Consider the following 20,241-nt stretch of genomic DNA (forward strand, 5'->3'; position numbering starts at 1 on the left):
TCAACCAGGAGTTGCACTAGGAATATAGCAGAAGACTGAGAATTTCAGCCCAGTTTCTGTGGATTTTGAAGGTTATCTCAGAGTTCGCAATAGTGGTCACTGAATCCAGATTAGGTTCTGTCCCAGAGGGTTTTCACATTTTCTTAGAGGGAAGAGTGTGTATGCCTCCCACACCGTCTAGAGTTCTGGCTCAGGTGGTTCTCTGGCAGTAACTGCACCCAGAGCCCATGCCACAGGGTGCAGTGATCATGCATATTCAGCACCTTTGGCAACTGTGCCCTTGATGCTGCCACTACGAAGCTGTGAAAACCTCGAAACCGGTCCTAGGATGCTTGTTTCCAGTCCAGGGAGGACCTGGTTTGGCAGTTCGGGCAGGACTGTTCCAATGAGGCAAAGGGTCAAGACTGATTTGCATATGGCCGAGTCTAAACTGGGGTGGCGTGGTGAGCAATAGAATGATGGATTTAACTCAGATCTCTTGACTGGGGGTGAATGTTTTGATTTGTTCTGCATTCTGTCCATCAATTGTGTATCTTTTGCTGTGGAAATGCACGGCTAGTTATTAACTGAATTATAAATGTTGTGCTCATTCCTTCCCTTCAGGAACGATGGTTTTGGAGGGTACGTAATAACCGAGTGTTGGATGGCTACCCTCTCCCCTTTGGACAGTTCTGGCAAGGACTTCCTAGTACCATCAATGCTGCCTACGAACGGAAGGATGGCAAATTTGTCTTCTTCAAAGGTAACAACTGGTTTGCATGCTTTATCAACTATTCCTTTCTGTCACAGATCCCATCTCTCTCCACCTAGACGCCTTAAGTGTTGAACTGATGTTCTCACACAATTTTCAGGATGCTAGTGAAGTAGCTCTGAGGTGTAATGCAGATTATTGGCATTAACGAACACACGCGCCCTCTACAAAAATCTACACAATAGGGTCTCGGAGTTGTCTTCTGTGCAACATAAAACAGAATAGGACAATCTGATAAAGTTTTTTACAAGTTTATTAACATCGACTACATACACCCAGGTAAAACCATTAATGATCACAAGCAATTATATCACAATGTACACCTAGTCTAGAAAAGGGGTGAGAAGAAGAATTACTCCTTATCGTTACTAAACGATGCACCATGTGACTCGTGCTGGGTTCATTAGGAGAGACACAATAGATTTGTATTTTGCAAAGCACTGCAGAAACCAGAGGAAGTGATGAGGAACACGTCTCTGAATTGGAGGATAGCCCCTTTTTCATGCTGGCTCTCTTTGCCTTCCCGAGCTTGACAGTACAATGAGTGATGTCCGAGAAGAGAGGAGGCTGCATCTTTGCCAACAAACCTACTGGCAGTCTCCATTGCCATGCTGGAATATCATCTGTGATTCTCAGGGAAATGACTTGCCTGTTGGTTCCATACAAGTGACATCTAGTCAGTATTATTTATTTTTTCGCAGCTGAGGCTGTTTGGTCCTTGACTTCTGACACCCCTCAGTCACTGGCAATAAAGGGGTTAAGGATGCATCACATGGAGCTTGGGAGGGCTCGGGATGAAATCAAGTGATTGAGACTTCAGGGGAGGATGGTATGACACCTCCTTATTTGACTTCCTCCGTGTTCACGCTGGTCTTTTTAAATGTGGGTCTTGGTTGTTCTAGATGCTATTTAATTGAAGACGAAACCAGCAGTAAGTAGGCTGTGCAAAGAGATGCTCACTTGAACTTCTATCCTGCCTCTGCAATGATGAACCCAACATGCAGACCACTTCCCAGAAGGGAGGAACATAGGTTTAAGAATTGTCATAGCTACCTGGTGTTTACATAGTCCAATAGACCTACCCAGATGATACATCTAAGCAGTCCAACTGAGAGTTTGAATTGGGAGGGTCTCTTTCAGGAGGAGTAAGCCCACATAGACAATTTTCAAAAGGCTGACTCAATCCGATAAACAATAATTCAGCCCAGAGGACTAAATGCAGCCTTCCTAGAGGTGTTCCAATACCCTGTTGAAAAACGCTCCCTGATGTACTGTTACAAGAATATTCTTCCAACAGAAAGGCTCTTAGCTCTTGGTCTAATACACCTGGCCAATCACACGCTCATATCAAGCCTACTTACCAGAAGCCCTACACAGGAAGCCTAACAGGCCATCCTCCAGTTTAGAGGATGGTCCCTTCTAGGCTGCATCTGACACCTAATGGGGCCAGCAACAGTATGCATATTGTATTCCAAGTGAATTTATTTAGCGCTTAACCCTGAAGAAATATTTAATTATGTTTTCACGCTATTCTGGGTACCAAGATTATTGGTTAATTTAGTGGCTTTTTGTTAGTGAGTTTAGTCTTGTGTTCTCAAGAGAAAAGCTTACATGCATTCCAGAGTTTGTGATAAAATCAGAGAAAATTGGATGTCAACGCTATCAGGGGTGGAAGGTATATTAGTTTGTGAGAATGACTGGTGAGGAGAAAAGATAGGCCAGCGGAAATGTTGAATATGGAGAGACTATAAGCAAGTGACTACCAGTTTGTGAGAATGAAGGAGTTATGAACAATGGGTTAAGACATGGGCAATTCAGATAGGTATATATAGAAGTGTACCCCAGAGGGTATAACATTGTGTGTAGAAGCTAAATAAGGACAGACTGTTTCGAATAAGGATGCATAATAGCATGCAGATGAAGAGATGTAGTTGATGATCATAAATTAAACTTTTTTGTGCAGTTATTATACCGTGTAATTGTTGGAAGCTTCTTGAGTACCATGCAACCTTGAGCAGGTGTTAGAAAAAAGACAAGCATTTAGGTGTTTGATAGTACTTTTATTTTACATTTAATTGTACCATTATACAGGAACTGGGTGAGAGGAAGATCTGTTGGCAGGTAGGATTGATAGTTCTTCCATAAGATCTTGACAAGTTGGTTTGAGCTTCTGTTTACAGACAGAAGGATCTGTTCGAGGCATGTGTGGCTGTAGATGCAAATGCTTAGTAAAATATTACGATCTAGTGTTGGGCTTGAAGTGTGCACGTTTCATTTTTATTTAAAGAAAGTCTTTTGAGTCACGAAGTAGAGTGACTCCTAGTCTTGCTGGCAATGCACATGGGCATCGACTGCGTTGTTGGATTGTTTTCTTCCGCCACCGGGTTTGGACATATGCTCCTCTGCTCTGGTTTCTTATCATCGGTATTGTTTTCAAAGGCAATTCGTTTCAGTATCACTCATCGCTCCATCGACTTCGTCGGGATAACTCTAATCGACCATGGCCCAGTGGGCCTTTGCTATAGCAATCTTCGAAGTCGAAAGGCTCTGTCTGCATCGAAAGGCACAGCATCTAAAGCCTCTGCAGCAAAGGTTGCTTCGGAGCCAAAATCGTACTCCTTTGCACTTTCTAATCCAAAACAGTGGAATCTGTGCTTGAACACATGCAGGAGGAAAAAGACTTGCGCTACAAACATCTCATCATTCAACTGGACACTGGCCGTATTCTGGCTAGACCTCCTCATTCTGGTGCACAACCAGCAAAGAGACAACTTACTTTTGAGGAGGCTCTGGACATACAAATGCTACCAAAACACAAAAAGAAGACTGACACAGCAACTAGCACTGTGCATATCATCCCACCACCACTCACTGCGTCACCTTCATCTCCTACATCAGCATCTTATTCCCCAGAGGGTTCTTTTAATTCTTTCGAGGGGGCTGGAGTCGACGAATATCAGTACTCCTTTCCACCTCAAGATGAGCTGTGGGACACTTATGACATGGACCCACCTATACACACAGACCCGATCTTTACCAAGAAAAGCCGTCTCCCCCAGAAAACACCACTACCTACCACGACATCATAGATAGGGCGGATGCATATCATAAGGTTCAGCTCCACACAGAAATACTAGAGGAAGATTTTTTTCTTTGAGATCCTCTCATCTAGCCAACACACAGCACAGTATCTGCCGATGCTTAAGGATATGCTTAGACACACACCTGGCATCTTTAAAGACCCAGTTAAGGCACTTGCCATTACTCCGATGGTCAATTAAAAAGTACACATCTTCCCCAACTGACCCTAATTACATTAAAGGCAAACTCCCTTCTGACCCTCTGGTGGTTGCTGCAGCAAAAAAACGGGCAAACTCGCAAACATCTGGTGAGAGGCCCACACCAGACAAAGAAAGTAAAAAGATCGATGCGGCAGGGAAAAGGGTGGCTGCTCAGGCTGCCAACCAATGGAGAATTTTCAGGCTCTTTTGGCCTGCTCTCCCACTATGCCTGAACTCATTGGGACGGGATGAAGGAGCTCATCCAACTTCTCCCTGAGGAACTTAAAAAAGGGAAAATGAGATGCCTTGGAGGGTAAATTAATTGCAAACGCCTCCATTCGCTGCACCCGTGATGCAGCCAACACAGCAGTAAGACGCATTAATTCTAGTGTACTCCTCAGGCACTAAGCCTGGCTTAGGGTTTCAGACTTCAAACCTGAAGTGTAACAAAACATCATTGCACTTCCTTTTGATGGCGAACACCTCTTTGGCCCTTAAGTAGACACTCTACTCGAAAATAAAGAAGAAAAAAAACCAGCCAATGTGATGGGAGGATTGTAAAAATAATCACAACATTTTGCTACTTCCCCTTTCATGGAGGGACAAAATCTACCCCCACTGATCTCTCCTTCTCTTACCAACATTCTCAGCCACGGAACACCTCGTCCAGGGGTTACTATAGAGGCTCATATGGGGCACTAATTCCAGGGGCAAAGCCAATGGTGATTTAACCAAACCCTCCGCCCCTCCCTCCACCAAACCCTGACTTGCCAACCACCCCCCACCACATAACAGTTGCAAGCCGACTACAGTGGTTCTTTCCTGCCTAACAGAACATTACCTCCAACGAGTGGATGTTGGACATTATCCAGCATGGTTTTCTGGAGCTCACTTCCACACCTCCATACATTTCACCTCGCAAACACAAACTCTTTCTCACAACATCAATGGTTGTTCAAGGAGGAAGTTCCGGCACTTCTTTAAAAAGGGGCTATAGAACCAGCAAGGCACTGAAGTCTATTCACTCTAATTTCGTATTCTTATTCCCAGAAAGGATGGGTCCTTAACACCAATCTTGGACCTCAGACACTTAAACCGATATACCCTCTCAGCACTTTTCACATAGTCACTCTTCAAGATGTCCTCTCATTACTACAAAAAGGCAATTTCATAGCAGCGCTAAACCTCAAAGATGCTTATTTCCATATTCCTATCCACATGGCACATCACCAATACCTCTAGTTTTTCATAAATAACCATTTCCAATTCAAGGTACTCCCATTCGGGGTTAAAACTGCCACCAGGGTTTTCACTAAATGTCTAGTTGTAGTAGCAGCTCACATGTGCAGACAAAACATACACGTTTTCCCATATTTAGACAATTGGCTAATCTCCCTACACACTCGGGCCACTATAAACGTACTTCATCAACTAGGATTTACCATCAATGCAGTTGAATCCCATTTCCAGCCTCTCAGAATTACTACCCTGTTTAGGTGCAATCCTCGATTTTGAGAGAGGGATAGCCTATCCAACTGCTGCCCGGATTCAGTCGTATCAAGCGCTTATTTATCTGTTCCAGCCTCATCAGCAAATAACAGTGAGGACAGTCGTGTGCCTCTCCAGTATGATGGCTTCATGCATAGGCATAGTACCTCATGCCGGACTCAACATGCGTCTATTGTAGGAGTGCTTAGCGCGCCAATGGTCTCAAGCGGAAGGCCAATTGAAAAATCTAGTGTTGGTCAGGCATCAAGCTTGCAACTCTCTACAATGGTGGAACACCCAACAATCTCCTAAAAAAGGCCTTTCCTAGACCCAGTTCCGCAGAGAACCATAACAGATGTTGGGGAGTGCATTCACAACATCTCACTGTCCAGGGACGCTGGACACTCAGCCAGAAACCTCTCCATTTCAATCACCTGGAGTCGCTTGCTGTTCATCTAGCACTAAAAGCATTCCTTCCCCACCTCACTGGCAAGGTAGTCTTGATCAATACAGACAACATGACTGCCATATACTACCTCCAATAGCAGTGAGGCACCGGGTAGCCTCAGGTCTCTCACCTAGCCCAGACCATTTGTAAATTCATCTGTTAGAGGAGTACCTCCCAGGAGCCGACAACAACTTTGCAGATCTCCTCAGCAGGAGCTGTCAACAAGTCCACAAATGGGAGCTCCTAACAAGTCCTCCTCCCATACTTTCAGGGTTTGGGTCACCCAGAAATAGACCTTTTCGCCACAGCTGAAAACGTGAAATGCCCAAACTTCGCCCCGAGGTTCCCACAGTCCAAGGGCAACGCACCATAATTGGGTTTGTCAATGATATTTGCTTACGCTTTTCCAACTCTCCTGCTACTTCCAACTGTCATTCCAAACAAATTGATCCTTTAAAACCTAATGTACAGGACATTCTGTTATCTGTTCCATTTACATACTACTGATCTAGCTTTTACATGTATAAGATTACACCTAGCTGCAGTGGCTGCATAGCTGCAAAACAGACAACACGCCTCTTTATTCAGGATTCCTGTAATTAAAACCTTCTTGGAAGGTCTTAAGAGTTATTCCTCCTCGGGTGCCACCTGCCCCTACTTGGAATCTCAGTATAGTACTAACAAGATTAATGGGCTCTCCATTTGAGCCCCTCCACTCCTGCTCACTCCAGTTTTTATCCTGGACAATATCATTTCTAGTAGGTAACCCTTTACTCAGATGTGTCAGTGAGCTTCAGACATTAACTTTAGAAGAACTCTTCTTCCAAATACGTAAAGATTGGGTAGTATTGCATACCAACCCCAAATTTCTTCCAAAGGTGGTGTCTCTATTCCACCTTAATCAATCTATTGAATTGCCAGTATTTTCTCCCCAATCTGAATCAGTTGCGGCATGGATGCTACACACCGTAGATGTTAAACAAACCCTTCGGTATTAGATTGACAGAACCAAGTCATTTAGGAAAACGTAACTCCTTGTTGCTTTTTCAAAACCACACCAAGGAAAGGTCATTTCTAAATCAAGCATTGCACGTTGGATTGTTGAATTATTCAAACATGCTGTGCTACAGCTAAAAGAACTTAACCTATCCCTCTTAGAGCTCACTCCACTCATAAAAAAGGTGCTTCAATGGCCTTTCCAGGAAATATTCCTATAAATGAAATATGCATTTACATTACTGTGTGGATGTTCTGGCCCGGCAACAAGCCAATGTTGGCCAAGCAGTTCTACGTACACACTTTCAAACAACTGTAACCCCACAGGTTGACAGCCGCTTATTGAGGAGGACTGCTTTTCAGTCTATGCTAAGCATGTGTATCAACAGCCACACATGCCTCAAACTGAAAATGTTACTTGCCCAGTAAACCTCTGTTCATGGCATGTAGTGCTGTACAGTCACATGTGCCCACCCTCCTCCCCGGACACCTATGTGTGTTGCAGTTACGTTCATAAGTTATTACACATTTAATTGGACATCTCAATATACTACGCTATGCTTCACATTCCATCGTCACCTGCCTTGCGGGAAAACAATCCAAAAATGGAGTCGATACCCATGGGCATTACCATGCAGAGGAGTCACCATTCTAACTCGTTACTCAAGACTTTCTTCGTAGAAGAACTTGCACACTTTATGGCGGAATTATGCTAAGCATGTTATTGTACTGCACTACATGCTACAAACAGATGCTTAATGTGTAAGTAAAATTTTCCTCCTTGTTGTGTGTCCCGGTTTGTAGAGAACAACATGTCAGGGTATCCATGATGGCCAGGTTTGGCTCTTAACCATTTTCCCAATTTCCAGATGGTTGGATATGGATATTGTTTTGGCTGGGAAGGACCTCCATAATTTGACAGCCTGTACTGAGAAACCAGTGTCACTAATTGTTTTATTTTTGTTAAGTGGAATGATTGATTCTTGTAATAGTTGAGAATGTTAAATCCCAAGGTTGGGAGTAGTTGCTGATTTTCACCCATGGCTGCATAATAAGTTGGTAATTGAATTCTGAAGGCTGCATGCATTTAAGGGCTCTGAAAACGAGTCGGCTGTCGAAACAGAGCAATTTATAGAAACAGAATATAATTTCAGTAAAGATGCTTTACCAGGAAGCACAGAAACTAGCACCTGGATTGATCATTTTCCTCTGTCAACCCCTACAGGGGACAAGCACTGGGTGTTTGACGAAAACGCCCTCAAGCCTGGATACCCTAAGTCACTGAAGGAGCTTGGGAGGGGTCTGCCCAGTGACCGGATTGATGCTGCCCTCTACTGGATCCCCAACGGCAAGACTTACTTCTTCCGAGGCAACAAGTGAGTCCTTTTGCTGTTGCATGACTGTTCTTCCACCTCCTTTTGTTCTCGGGGACGTAGTGGTGATTGGGAAGCCCATCTTTCATGCTTAAAATGAAACACTCCAGCATCCGTGCTAATAATGGCACAATGTATGTTGAAAAACATAACCTGCTACTTAGTACATGCATTGTGACCACAAGACCTATAGACCAGATTGCTATTATGAGTTACTATAAATGTGAAAAGGACAAACATTTCTTCCATCTTTCCTAAGAAAATGTTTCCTAACTCACACACCCTATTTTTAACAGTACTCCGAAAGCATAAAGTAAATTAACTTTGCCTTCGGGGAGAATGATGCATTTGTCTCACTGCATACCTGAGCACAGAGTCCCTGTGTGTTGTCAGACTTCAGTTGGATAGGCACAATGTAAGGGAGCGCCTTTCTTTTCAAAATGAAAACATGCACTCCTTCAGCAGAGCTCAGTTGAACTTAGCTGTTGTGTGGGTGTCCAATCTTAGTCTAAAAAAGAGACACCAGCAACGTGTCTGGACTTTGCCTTCTTTCTGGACAGCTCGAGTGGAAAAGCCTCTCTAACTTGAATGGTCAAATATCAGTGTTTATATAACAAACTGACTACTGCTTAATCTGGACGAATATGGGTGAAAAGAAAGGCAGAAAGTTGGTGGAAAAATGCTGCCGGACCAGTGTTCCTAATATGAGTCACCTCTTGCTCATAAAATCTCCCCATCTTAACGTGTCTACCAGGCGACCCGGAGATGTAGATATTCAGGACATCTTGGCCAGACTCACATCTCCTATTCTGCTGATATTCAAAGTGAATGTGCCTGCGTGTCATGAAGTATGCAGGCAGCTTGTTTGAAGCTGAAAATGGAGAATAACTCGGTCAAACTAACTGTATTTAGAAATGGAGTGTGGCTCGGGAATCTATATCGCATTGCTCTCCAGTCTGGTAGAACATCCTTTGCTGCCAGTGCCTGCCCAGTGGTGAGAATCCCCCTTCTCTTAGTCGCCTAACACCAGTTGGAGCACCACTTGCTGTTGGAGCCCTTCCAATGTGTGCAAGCTCTCTCCCACTAATTCTGGAATGTGTGCCCCTACTGCCATTCCACTCCCAACCACAGTGAGAGCACACCTAGCTATTAGTGACAGGGCAGACATCTGTTACTGCCCTCCAATTTCTTCCTTTGCATTTTGAATGACTCCTGCCCTGGTGAGAACACTGCCTGCTGAGGGCATCTTCTACTGTTGATGCCCGTCTAGGGAGCATGCTCTCCACCACTAGTATCTATCCTCACTAAGGAATAAGGTTGTACCTTACTGATTTGGTGAGAGCACCTCTGCTGTCACTACTACCCTCACCCTGCCAACAACTGCTTCTTCAGTCCTCTCTATCCTAGAGAGATCCGCCTTATGTACATTTTAAGTTAATTTCTTTACCTCGTTCCTGCGATTTGTATGGCCCAAAGCGCTTTGGGAATGTTGACAAGCGGAGTTGATCTAGAATTCAGTAATTTCACAAAGTGGTTAACAGGTTATGGTAGTTTAATTTTTCTGAGATACCTAAAGTAAAGTGCCACAGACCTATTGTCAGTAATCCAGGAATTGTATGGTTAAAATGGAGCACAAATTAAACCTGTTCTCATCACACTTTTCCCTCTAATGAGAGGTCTGTCAGCAGGCACCCACGAGTTTATCACGTCCGGTGCTTTTCCCACTTGATAGCCACTGGACATGAGCGTTCCTCATGTTTGGTGCCCACACTCTAGGCCTGTGATGGCACTGAAGACCGGCCTGTAATGAATGCCTTCAGTCCCAGGAAGCGGGCACGTTTGCTCTGGCAGGGGCGCCTTGTCATTTGCGAGTGGCATGCCTGCGCAAATTATAGGATACCTCCAGTGTCATCCACCTCCTCCTTCCTGGCTGGAATAGCCATGGCGCTGAGATGGTAGGAGACCTTCAATCACGGTGTGTCAGCTGTACTCGAGAGCAGTGACAATACTCAACTGGCATCCTTACACAATCCATTATGACCACGGCGTCTGTTTGGATTACAGTTTTGAAATTGTATCCCTCAGTCCTTGCAGTGACTATTTTCCAACAGGTTGCCATCGCAGGGTGAGATTTTAGCAGGTCGGTTTTGGAAGGCAACACATGACCATCTCATTATGTCATCCTTTTAGCTGAACATGGTAGATGACTACATGTGTTGGCATCCATTTTGCTGACAATTATTGGAATGCATTCTTCAATTTCCCATTCTTGAATGGCCGCCTGTCAGCTGACTGGTGTTGGAGCTGGGGGTCTCTAGTTGGCAGAGGTAGGTACCTTTGACCAAATAGGGACCCTTGCTTCTAGTCAGGGTAAGGGGGTACACTCCTAAAATAACCCCTGCTCACCCCCTTAGTAACTTGGCACGAGCTGATGGGCTTATCTCAGAGGCAGTGTGTAAAGCATTTGTGAACACATACAGTAATCCAGTGACAACACTACAGATGGACACCACACAGGTTTTATATAAATAAGGATTCTTTATATAGACTTATCACAAGACCACAAACGACAAAAATCCACAATACTGTACTTTAAAAATGGTAGAAATAGCTTAGTTCTCTTAAGATGGTAAATGCAACACTTTAAGTTCAATGTACTTTTGGATGCGTAACGCTATAGAACGAAAGTGTTGCAGGGAAGGTGATGCGTCGGTTCCTTATACGCAAGAACGGTGATGCGTCGGGTCCCTACTGATGAGTAGGGGATGCGCCGGTTCTTCTCGGCGCGGGGAGGTGATGCGTCGGTTTCTTAATGCGCTTCCGTGGCGTTGTGGCCCGCAACATTGTGATGCGATGAAGATCCGGTGCAATGAAACAAAAATCGCGTCTTCTTCTTGATGCGACACGATGCGTGCATGCCCGACGGTGACTCAACGATTCTTCTGAGCTGCGACAGGCCCTGCGACACGCTTCTCCGGTGATGCGACGGCATCTGATGTGACGGCGACACTCTTCTCCGGTGATGCGAGACGCTTAGGCGATGCGACAGCTGCAGCGGCGACACCCTTCTTCAGTGATGCGACGACAGCGGCTGCGATGGCGACACGCTTCTCCAATGGCGACACGCTTCTCTGATGATGCGACGGCGTCTAATGCAACAGCGACACTCTTCTCAGGCGATGCAAGGCGCTTCTGTGAGGCGAATTGGCAGCGGCGACACCTTTCCCCAGTGATGCGGCGGCTGCGGCAGCGACACGCTTCTTCTTCGTGAGTTGCACTTCCAGCTCCTTGCGACACGCAGTTCCTCAGAAGGTCCAATACAACAGCAGGCACTTCAAGAGAACTCTTGGGGAGCTGGTTGGTGAAGTCTGTTGTCCCTGAGACTTCAGCAGGAGGCAAGCTCTATCTCAAGCCCTTGGAGATCCTTCACAAGTTGATTTGAAAGTAGCACAAAGTCCTTTCTCCTTTCTTTGGCAGTCAGGCAACCACTGCAGGCCAATCCCCCAAACAGCACTCAGCTAGGGATAGTCTCTTCCTCAGTTTCTCTGGTTCCTCTCCTCAGCAAAGGTTCTTGTTTCCCAAAGTGATCTAAAGTTCTGCCTTCTGTACAGTGAGACTTAAAAAGGCATCCGCCGACCCTTTCAAGTTGGTGATGTGTATTTTGACCTGTGAATTTTGGGGACAGCTGGGAAGGATTTGATTGAAAGACAAGCTACCCCGGGCATAGTAAACCAGCTCCAGGTGGTTTGTAAGCTGAAGGATAAGTGATACCTTATTACCCTTTGAAGTGGTAGAAGGCCTTGAAATCAAAATGGGCTTTCCTGCTGCTATTGACTGTAACTGTTCGAGCACCGGCAAAAATAGCCCGTGCATAGCGTTCAAGGCATATTTCATGAGCATTAACCCAGAGCCAATTAAGATGGGGCCCTGGGGAAAGTGAACTCTCGTAATACAGAGGATTTTTTTATCCCCGGTTGTATTCAGTATATTGCCTTACAGATGATCATCCCCAGCTACTCCTGTATAGGCAATCTAACCCATTCAATTTTTGACACGTATGTTTTTTCCCAGCCCCATCTCTGCTTGTTCTCTGGGGAGTAGAGCACATGATTAGCACTTGTATGCATGGCAGACTGGAGCCTATGTGTACAAATTCTGTTAATCCCATTATTTCAGTAGAATAGTTTTGCGTTCCTCAGCCTCTCATCCGCTGTCCTAGAAAATGTTCAAGCTTTATTAGAAGGAATGTATTCGGTTTTTGTTTCCATAGAATAGAGATATAGCTAAGTGGGTAAAGGAAACGGTTACTTACCTGCAGCAACCATTTTACAGCTTGATGCCAATGAAAGTTGACCAGCTGTCCATCATCCAGCCGTCCAGTGTTTGGACTCCTAATAGAAGATTGGTTGCATGAATAAAGCCTTGGACAGCCCACCTCTTCTCTCTGAATGTATTCATGGAAGGAGCTGTGCCCTTTGTCACATTGCAAGAAGCTCTCACTAAGTGGTGTTTTTGATGCTTTCAGGTATTACCGATTTAATGAGGAGATGAGGGCAGTGGACAGCGATTACCCAAAACCCATCAGTGTGTGGGATGGAGTTCCAGATAGTCCAACAGCAGCCTTTATGGGTCCAGATGGAGGTAAGTAAAAGGGCAGCGATAAGGTGAATGCAAGGGAAATGCATGTGGAGAGTTTGAGCAATGTGTGCAATAAATTGCAGTGCACTTGTCTCTTTTTATATGAACTCTGATTCTACTGCAGCATTTTCTCCTTTGTATTGCATTTCGGTCTATGCTGCGGAGCCAACTGTTTGTTCTCTCCTTCAGTGGTACCCTATTAACAGTATCTGCTTCAGCACATTGTATTTTTGGAACATCCTCCTTTTTCTCCTATTGTCGATCTCCAGTGGCTCCAACTCCCTTTGAAACCTTTACTCTTGGAAACTGCTACTCTTGCAAGATTGTACTACTTGTGTGTTCTGTAACTTTATTTGGGCTTATTATTTTTTCTTTGTTTCGAATGATCCTATATTTCCTCTTCAATCTCTTCTTCCACAGCCTTCACCTACTTCTACAAAGGCAGCAAGTACTGGAAGTTCAACAACCAGCAGCTGAAATCTGAACCCGGCTACCCCAAGTCCGTGCTTCGTGACTGGATGGGTTGCCACACACCTCGTAAGGATGAAGACGAGACGGAGGTGGACATCGTGGAGGTAGATGAGGAAGGAGGCTCCATCAGCGCAGCCGCCATTGTTGTTCCAGTGCTCCTTCTAATCTGCGTCTGCGCTCTTGGTATTACCGTCTTCCTCTTCCGGCGGCATGGTACCCCCAAGAAGCTCATCTACTGCAAGCGCTCCCTGCTGGACAAGGTCTGAGACTCTACCCTGGCAGGTCGGACACTGCGCGCATGCCGGCATCTGTGCTGTGCATCGACAAAATGAGGAGATGGATTCCCCCCTCTATTCTTAATGAACAATGTGGGGTGTTTACTTATTTTTAGGGGGGGAATTGGGCTATGGATGAGTTGCACGGGGTACCCATCATTCCTTTCCATTGTGTTTACTCTTATACAAGTGACAAACCGTACGCCCTTCTCTCTCTTCTCCCTGTATCAGATTGTTTGCTTGCGTACAATGGCTCACCCTTTTTGCTTCCACGTTCTCTACACCCCCACCCACGTTCCCCTCCAGCAGCCTATTTTAACGTCACTTCATCTAGTACATCAGTGGGGTGCTGCGCGCTTTCCACACTTCAGAAACTATTTGAACTCCTTGTGGGAGCTGGAGACATTTAAATTAAATAATAAGACTATAAAATTCTTTTTTTGCCCTCAAAAGACCCTACCTTCTCTCATTTCTGCTGATGGCTGAAAAGAAGATAACCTCGAAGAAGATTAAGGGGGCAGTCATGAGGAGAAGCTTTGTTTTGTCTACCCAAGTGCACCTGGGAGAGAGTGGGTGATGTATAGGAGGAGTTGGGAGGGTGCTGGCATGTCTTTTAGGAGGTTCTGCGTCTGTGTTCATGTGATGGGGCTATGGAGAGCAGTTGGATACCCGAATGTGGTTAGTAGTTGAAGCATTGGTTCCACTGCCTTCCTTCCTTTGTGTTAATATAGAACTTTCTTAACTGTAATTGGGGCCATATCATTCCCTGACCCCTTCACCCTCCATATTGCAGGGCTGGGTTTCTTTGCCTTTTTATGAACACTATTACATAGTAAACATCTCTCACCATACACTATAGACCCAGAGCATGCTGAATATGAAGAGGGGAAGGAGTGCTCTTGCCTGGCGACAGGCAAATTGCTCCACGGACAGATCCGATCACCGTTAGAATAGAGGTGAAATGTTAAAGCAGAGCGAAGGGTAGTAGTGGATGTGTTTGGTTTTACACTCTGTTGTATTGGGTCTCTCCCTTTACCTGACTCTGCAGGAGGCAGCTATACCTTTCTCACGTTTTTAGCCTTTAAGAGAAATGTAGTGCAAATTGCCAGCTCCAGCCATGGCCATAAGAGACTGCCTTCCCATGGAAGGCAACCGGGAGGCTGCAGCCTTTGACCTAGCTGACAAATGTCAAAGTGTATAGGCCCGGATTATCTTCATTTGAGGCACACTTTTATTTTATGGGTTTCTATTAAATTCTGACGTCTTCTGATTTTAGGCCATTCAGCATACATTTTGATCTTCTGAAGGTCAGCAGTAGGTTTTGTTGCATTTTTAACAATTTTAATTTTGTATCTTATTTTTGCTTAAGATTCAAGCAGACCTAGAGTTACTCCAGAAGGGAAGGCAGGAACACTCTTGTACACCGTTTTTCATATTCTAGACACAGACTGAAAGAGGTCATTAATTTTTCTTCAACACCTTGATCCTCACCCCAATAAAAGCTACCTAGGGTGTTAGATAATCTCTTAATTTTAAATAATATTGGCTTCTCTAATCCGAGGTCCCCCCCCCTCCCTCCCACCCACCCCTCTCATCCTCTGAATGTATACTGTTCCTCACCTGCTCATCCATCTTTTGTGTGCCGGACACTTGTAATGGGTCACTGCATTCACTGCCTGGTTTAAAACACCAGAAAACATCAGGGCACATATGGTTGGCAAACACCAGAGCAACTGCTTCGATCACTTAAAATCCCTGCTTCCTTTAAGGGGATTTTTTCAGTGCTTTAGGCTACAACCTTCGCAGGGCCCAAAGAATGTTTTAACTTTATATTATATACAGATAGCCACTTTATTGACATTAATGCATATTATTGGGTAAACACGACATAACCATTCCTCTGAATGTTTTCTACAGTCCTCCATTTATTGGGCCTGCAGACAAAAGGTGCGAAATGAAACTCTTCAGTTATTTTTTTCAATTTTGCTATCTCAATGACCATATGTTTATTAAAGTCACTCCCCCTTAAGCTGTTGATCAGAGTAAGGGGTGAGAGGGGAATGAATGTCCTAAAATAGAAAAAGCAGCAGGGTGATGTCTTGAGATCAATCAGTCAGTGGATTTACATAGCACGACTAATCACCCAAGAGGGTATCCAGTCGCTTGAGGGTCATGATGGATCAGGAGACTCAATCGAACAGCCAGGTCTTAAGTGCTCTCCGGAATTCCAATAGAGAGCACTTAAGACCTGGCTGTTCGATTGAGTCTCCTGATCTATGTCATGAGTTCTCTCCTGACAGACACAGAATAAGGCTAAAGGGCTGGACAGAGAAAAACATCAACCAAAATGGTTCCCTCAGGGATGTGGAATTTAATAAAATATCTACTTGTCCATAGGGCTGGCAGCTTCATAAATCTACTTGTCATGTAACAAAATCCACTTGTCTCTTTTGTGCCATGTAATGCAGCGACAAATTATGTCAGCAATCTCCTTATACAAGAGCTCTGAAACAGCCTCTCTGATTAGGCTAGGGCTCCTTCCATAGTAGTAGGGTTTTAATACTAGCAATTCCCTTATGTTGCCAAGTTTCCGCAGTTCTACATACTGGGGCTGAAGGTAATGGTAAGCAACAGTTTGAGGGTTGGAATGCCCTTTTGAGTCTGTGCAAACCTAATAACTAGCATGTTTTAAAGGTTTTCACCAACTCTTCTCTAATCTTTTCCTCATAACGAGAAAGGTTGGAAATTTACTCCTGACAATGACAAACATGAAATTTGTTCCAGGGTTGGGGAAAAAAATGGTTGGAGGGAAAGTAAACTTGCAAACGCAGGTTTTCGCATGAGCAAATCTACACCTGCATATTTGCTCACGCTAAAATGCAGTTCACAAATATTTTCTAGGAGTACTATGTCTTGGCCTACCTCTGTAAAGTCATGATAAAAATTCACAAACGCCGTATATCTGCACTTAATGCAAGGACATGGGTGCACTTTTGAGACTTTATTAAATAATTGGGCTCCTAATTAGGTCTGGTGTTAACCATGACCTTTTGTGTCTATTAAAATTCTCTCTCTCTCTCAATCGGCTAGCTTCACTATGAGTGACAGTATTCTGTTCTTTCACAAGGAGCATATCGACAGTCGTTTTGTTCAGTGCACAGAACTATGAGGCAAGGTGTGCTTTTTGAGACCAAAACAATTTTTGCTTTTGCCAATGTTTGGTATAATGGTGAGGGCCAGTCAGCTCCCACACCAATAAGGTTTTACAAAAACCCTGCCAAAACAAGTCACACATTGACAAAAATAAAAAGCTGACCACCAATTTCAGATCTTCTGGCTTTACCAATGCTTGTTTATTTTTGTTCCCCATAATCTTATTAAAACTGGTTACACCGATTTTCCATTATGAACATTTTTGGGAAATACTAGCAAACAACAACACATTTTACTATATGATGGTGCAAAGAAATGATACCTAAAATTTTACAGTAGTTTAGCTAAATGTTTTTGCATTTTTTTGTGAACATTTTATTTTGAAAGCAAAGAATTATCAATCTTGCTTTTAAGCTTCTGCAAATATTTGCATCAAATCAGAGAGCTTTCTGGGAGCATTACATATAGCCTCATTTTGCAAACTTTGAAAACCTGTTTACACATTTTTATACTGGAACCACTGTCAGTATTGCAGTCAGAGCTTACAACATTTACTTAGAGCGCTCGCCCTAATAATAAAGGCTTTGCATTATTGAACCATAAATACAAGTCTGAACAGCATTACCATATGGAAAAAAACAAATAACTGCAGACAGTGCACTTCCCTGCTCCATAATGTGGTCCTGCAAACTGGCAGCCAAAGGGTTTGTGCTGGGTGGGGTTGGGCCTACTTGTCCCAAGGACAAAATACACATGAAAACTTGTTGCCCTTGACCCCAAACAATATGCCCCGGGCATCGGGCTATAGGAATTCCACATCCCTGTTCCTAAAAATAAACTGCAAAAGGGATTTTTTAAAAAGGAACATTGACTTTTGGTTTTCTATTGGTGTCAGGATTCCTAACCAATAAAGTTTGTATTTTTGCAAAGGTGCCAGATAGCATCCCCGATGTGGATTTTACCAGTTCTTTTTACATACCTGGCCAACCCCATTTTTCAATTTCTGCAAATCCAATGACCCTCACATTAAAAAAGGGAATGCAGTCCTATGAGCTTTCTTTTTGTCACCATAATTGTAAGCTGATAGGCATGCAACCTCTGTCAAGTCCCTGAAGACCATTTAGGGTTTAGCTTTATTTTAGGTCTTGTTGTTGCTTACCAAGGGGAAAGCAGCCTCTGTTTAGTTACTACAAGCCTCCACTAATACGAATTAAATAGAAAAATTGCATTATGAGCCTCAGCCAGTGGTATTCTAGAAATAGTTAAGGTGCTAGTAGCCTTAACCAATATGGATGTACTAAATGTAGTCACTAGAAGCCTCAGCTCAAAGGGATTTATCAATAATAAAATTGCAAGAAGTCCTAAGTAGCTGAGAGGCTCACCAACAATGGAAACTCAAAGAGATTTTATTGGGAACAAACGCTTATAGTAGGCACTGTTAAATACTTTTCTCAGTTGAGACACAACACGTTGGCATGGTTGTCCTTTGCTGGCTGCAGCGCTAGCAAGAGGTCCTAGAAATGCACCTATCTCCGAATAACGCCATTAGTAACTCTCTCGGACACAGGTACCTATTATGTTAGAGGCACAATCAGCCGCCCTCCGCTGTTTTTATATCCCACCGGAGCCATGACTGACCCGGTCATCACATCTCCTCTAAAAAATATTCTCTTGTTCTCTTACATAGCATCTACTTTTGACACTTAGTCAACACTGATTGCTCGTACTGGATTCAGACCTGTTTTCTCGTGAGACTCAGCAGCACTGTGCCTTATCTGGATGTGTGATACAAGAAGGGGTACATTAATGAATTTTCAGATCATTTAAAGGTTCCCCTCTCCTCACCATGACAGTAGAATAGTTAGCTGTTTGTGTTTTGATATTCAAGCTCAATGCTTCACACTTCCTTTGCAGAAAAACTGCCTATCTGGTCCAGTTTTCCACTAAATAAAAAAACAATCTATTGTAGTTGAGGGGACTCCAAAACTCCCCACGGCCCTACAAAAGGTACCAGGCATCAGTGGGGTAGACAGGAGCCAAACGTGGCCCAACATTTTTGCACGCCGCCTCCCGGTTTAGTGCCTTTTTTTGTTTTTTATCCATATTTTTAATACTATAATTATGTTGTAAAAAATATTAATAGATCAGGAGGAATCAGCGAAGCCCTCTCTATTACAAGAGAGAGTTTCCATGCACATGCCCCGGCCTTGCAGGTCAAGGTTCCGGGTTAAAAAAACAAAAAACCTCTCCTGGCACGTGTTTTAAAAATGATTTGACTAAAATGAAAAGGGAATATATATACTTTGTACAGGATTTTTGGGTGGGAGGGGTGCTGATGCTAGTGGAGAGGTGGGAGGGAAGTGTTAATTCGGAGCTGTTAGTTCTCTAATTTTTTTTTTTAAGAGTAAATGATTTGAAATGGAAAAAAAATATGCAGCTTCTAAAGAAAATATTTTGTATCTTTTTGGAGAACTGAATAAAAAAACAGAAAACTTGTATATCATGGCTGGTATTTTCATTAGTTTTCCAGTTTATTTCGCGAGCTGTGGAAAGGAGAGTCTGCTTGTTGACGCCCCTAAGACGTCGAAATGACGGCACTAATGACCAACTGGGTGCTATATTATAAATGCTAAATATCAATACTAGAAATGAATTCCAGAAAACTATAATCAAAGGCCGTTTGCTGAAACATAAATAAACGCAGAGAAGTAATGGACACACACACTTTTTGCATTCCTAAATAAATATTGTATAGCTGTTGAATTTTATAGTGCTTTCTACTGCTGAGGAGGTGCCAAAGGGCATCTGTGGATGGATAGCATGCCACTGTGTGAAAGTGCTTCAGTGGGTATGTGAGTCGTGTTTTTATATCGTGTCTTGGGGACAGAGTTCTGCTCTCGTGTTCTGTCGCTGTGCCTTTGAGTATAGTAAATCAAAGGAGTGAGGAATAGCAATATTAGGCTTAAAATTATGGCTATTTTGATGGAGAAACTGCATGAATGCAGTGTGGCCTATGTGGGAAAGGTTTTGGTGTCATGTATATATGGAAGACTGCTCATACACTTTCACTGTGAACATATAGCTGTGCACATGCACAGAGCTGGGCAAAGGAGAGTGGCATATAGTTACGCCCATGGTTGTCTATTATCCTTCCATATTACTGCCAGTGTTGACCGCTATCCGGTATCACCCTGAGTTTTGTACTATCCATCCCCTCCAAGGAGGTGGCTTACTCTGCTTGCTATCCATCAATGCCTGTCCGAATTCCAGGTGTTCTTTAATGTTTCTTTACATTTCACAGTTGCCCCTCTGTGTACCCTGCTTCTGAAGATGGAGGGCATGTTCTCAAATGAGGCAAATGGTATAG

At 43.8% G+C, this 20,241-nt stretch overlaps 1 protein-coding gene across 3 annotated transcripts in view; it reads left to right on the forward strand.

The window, feature by feature from the left end:
- Nucleotides 1-19,461, forward strand: part of LOC146871241 (matrix metalloproteinase-14-like) — a 347,444-nt gene extending 327,983 nt beyond the window's left edge. For all 3 annotated transcript variants that reach the window (XM_085650670.1, XM_085650655.1, XM_085650662.1), the window contains 4 exons: nucleotides 604-742; nucleotides 8,190-8,340; nucleotides 12,863-12,978; nucleotides 13,396-19,461. In XM_085650670.1, coding sequence (XP_085506796.1) covers nucleotides 604-742; nucleotides 8,190-8,340; nucleotides 12,863-12,978; nucleotides 13,396-13,712 — 723 coding nt within the window. In that variant the 3' untranslated portion in view covers nucleotides 13,713-19,461. The remainder of the gene's footprint in view (nucleotides 1-603; nucleotides 743-8,189; nucleotides 8,341-12,862; nucleotides 12,979-13,395) is intronic.
- Nucleotides 19,462-20,241: the final 780 nt, after the last annotated feature.

Source organism: Triturus cristatus, chromosome 1_1, assembly GCF_964204655.1.
Source record: "Triturus cristatus chromosome 1_1, aTriCri1.1, whole genome shotgun sequence".
NCBI lineage: Eukaryota > Metazoa > Chordata > Amphibia > Caudata > Salamandridae > Triturus > Triturus cristatus.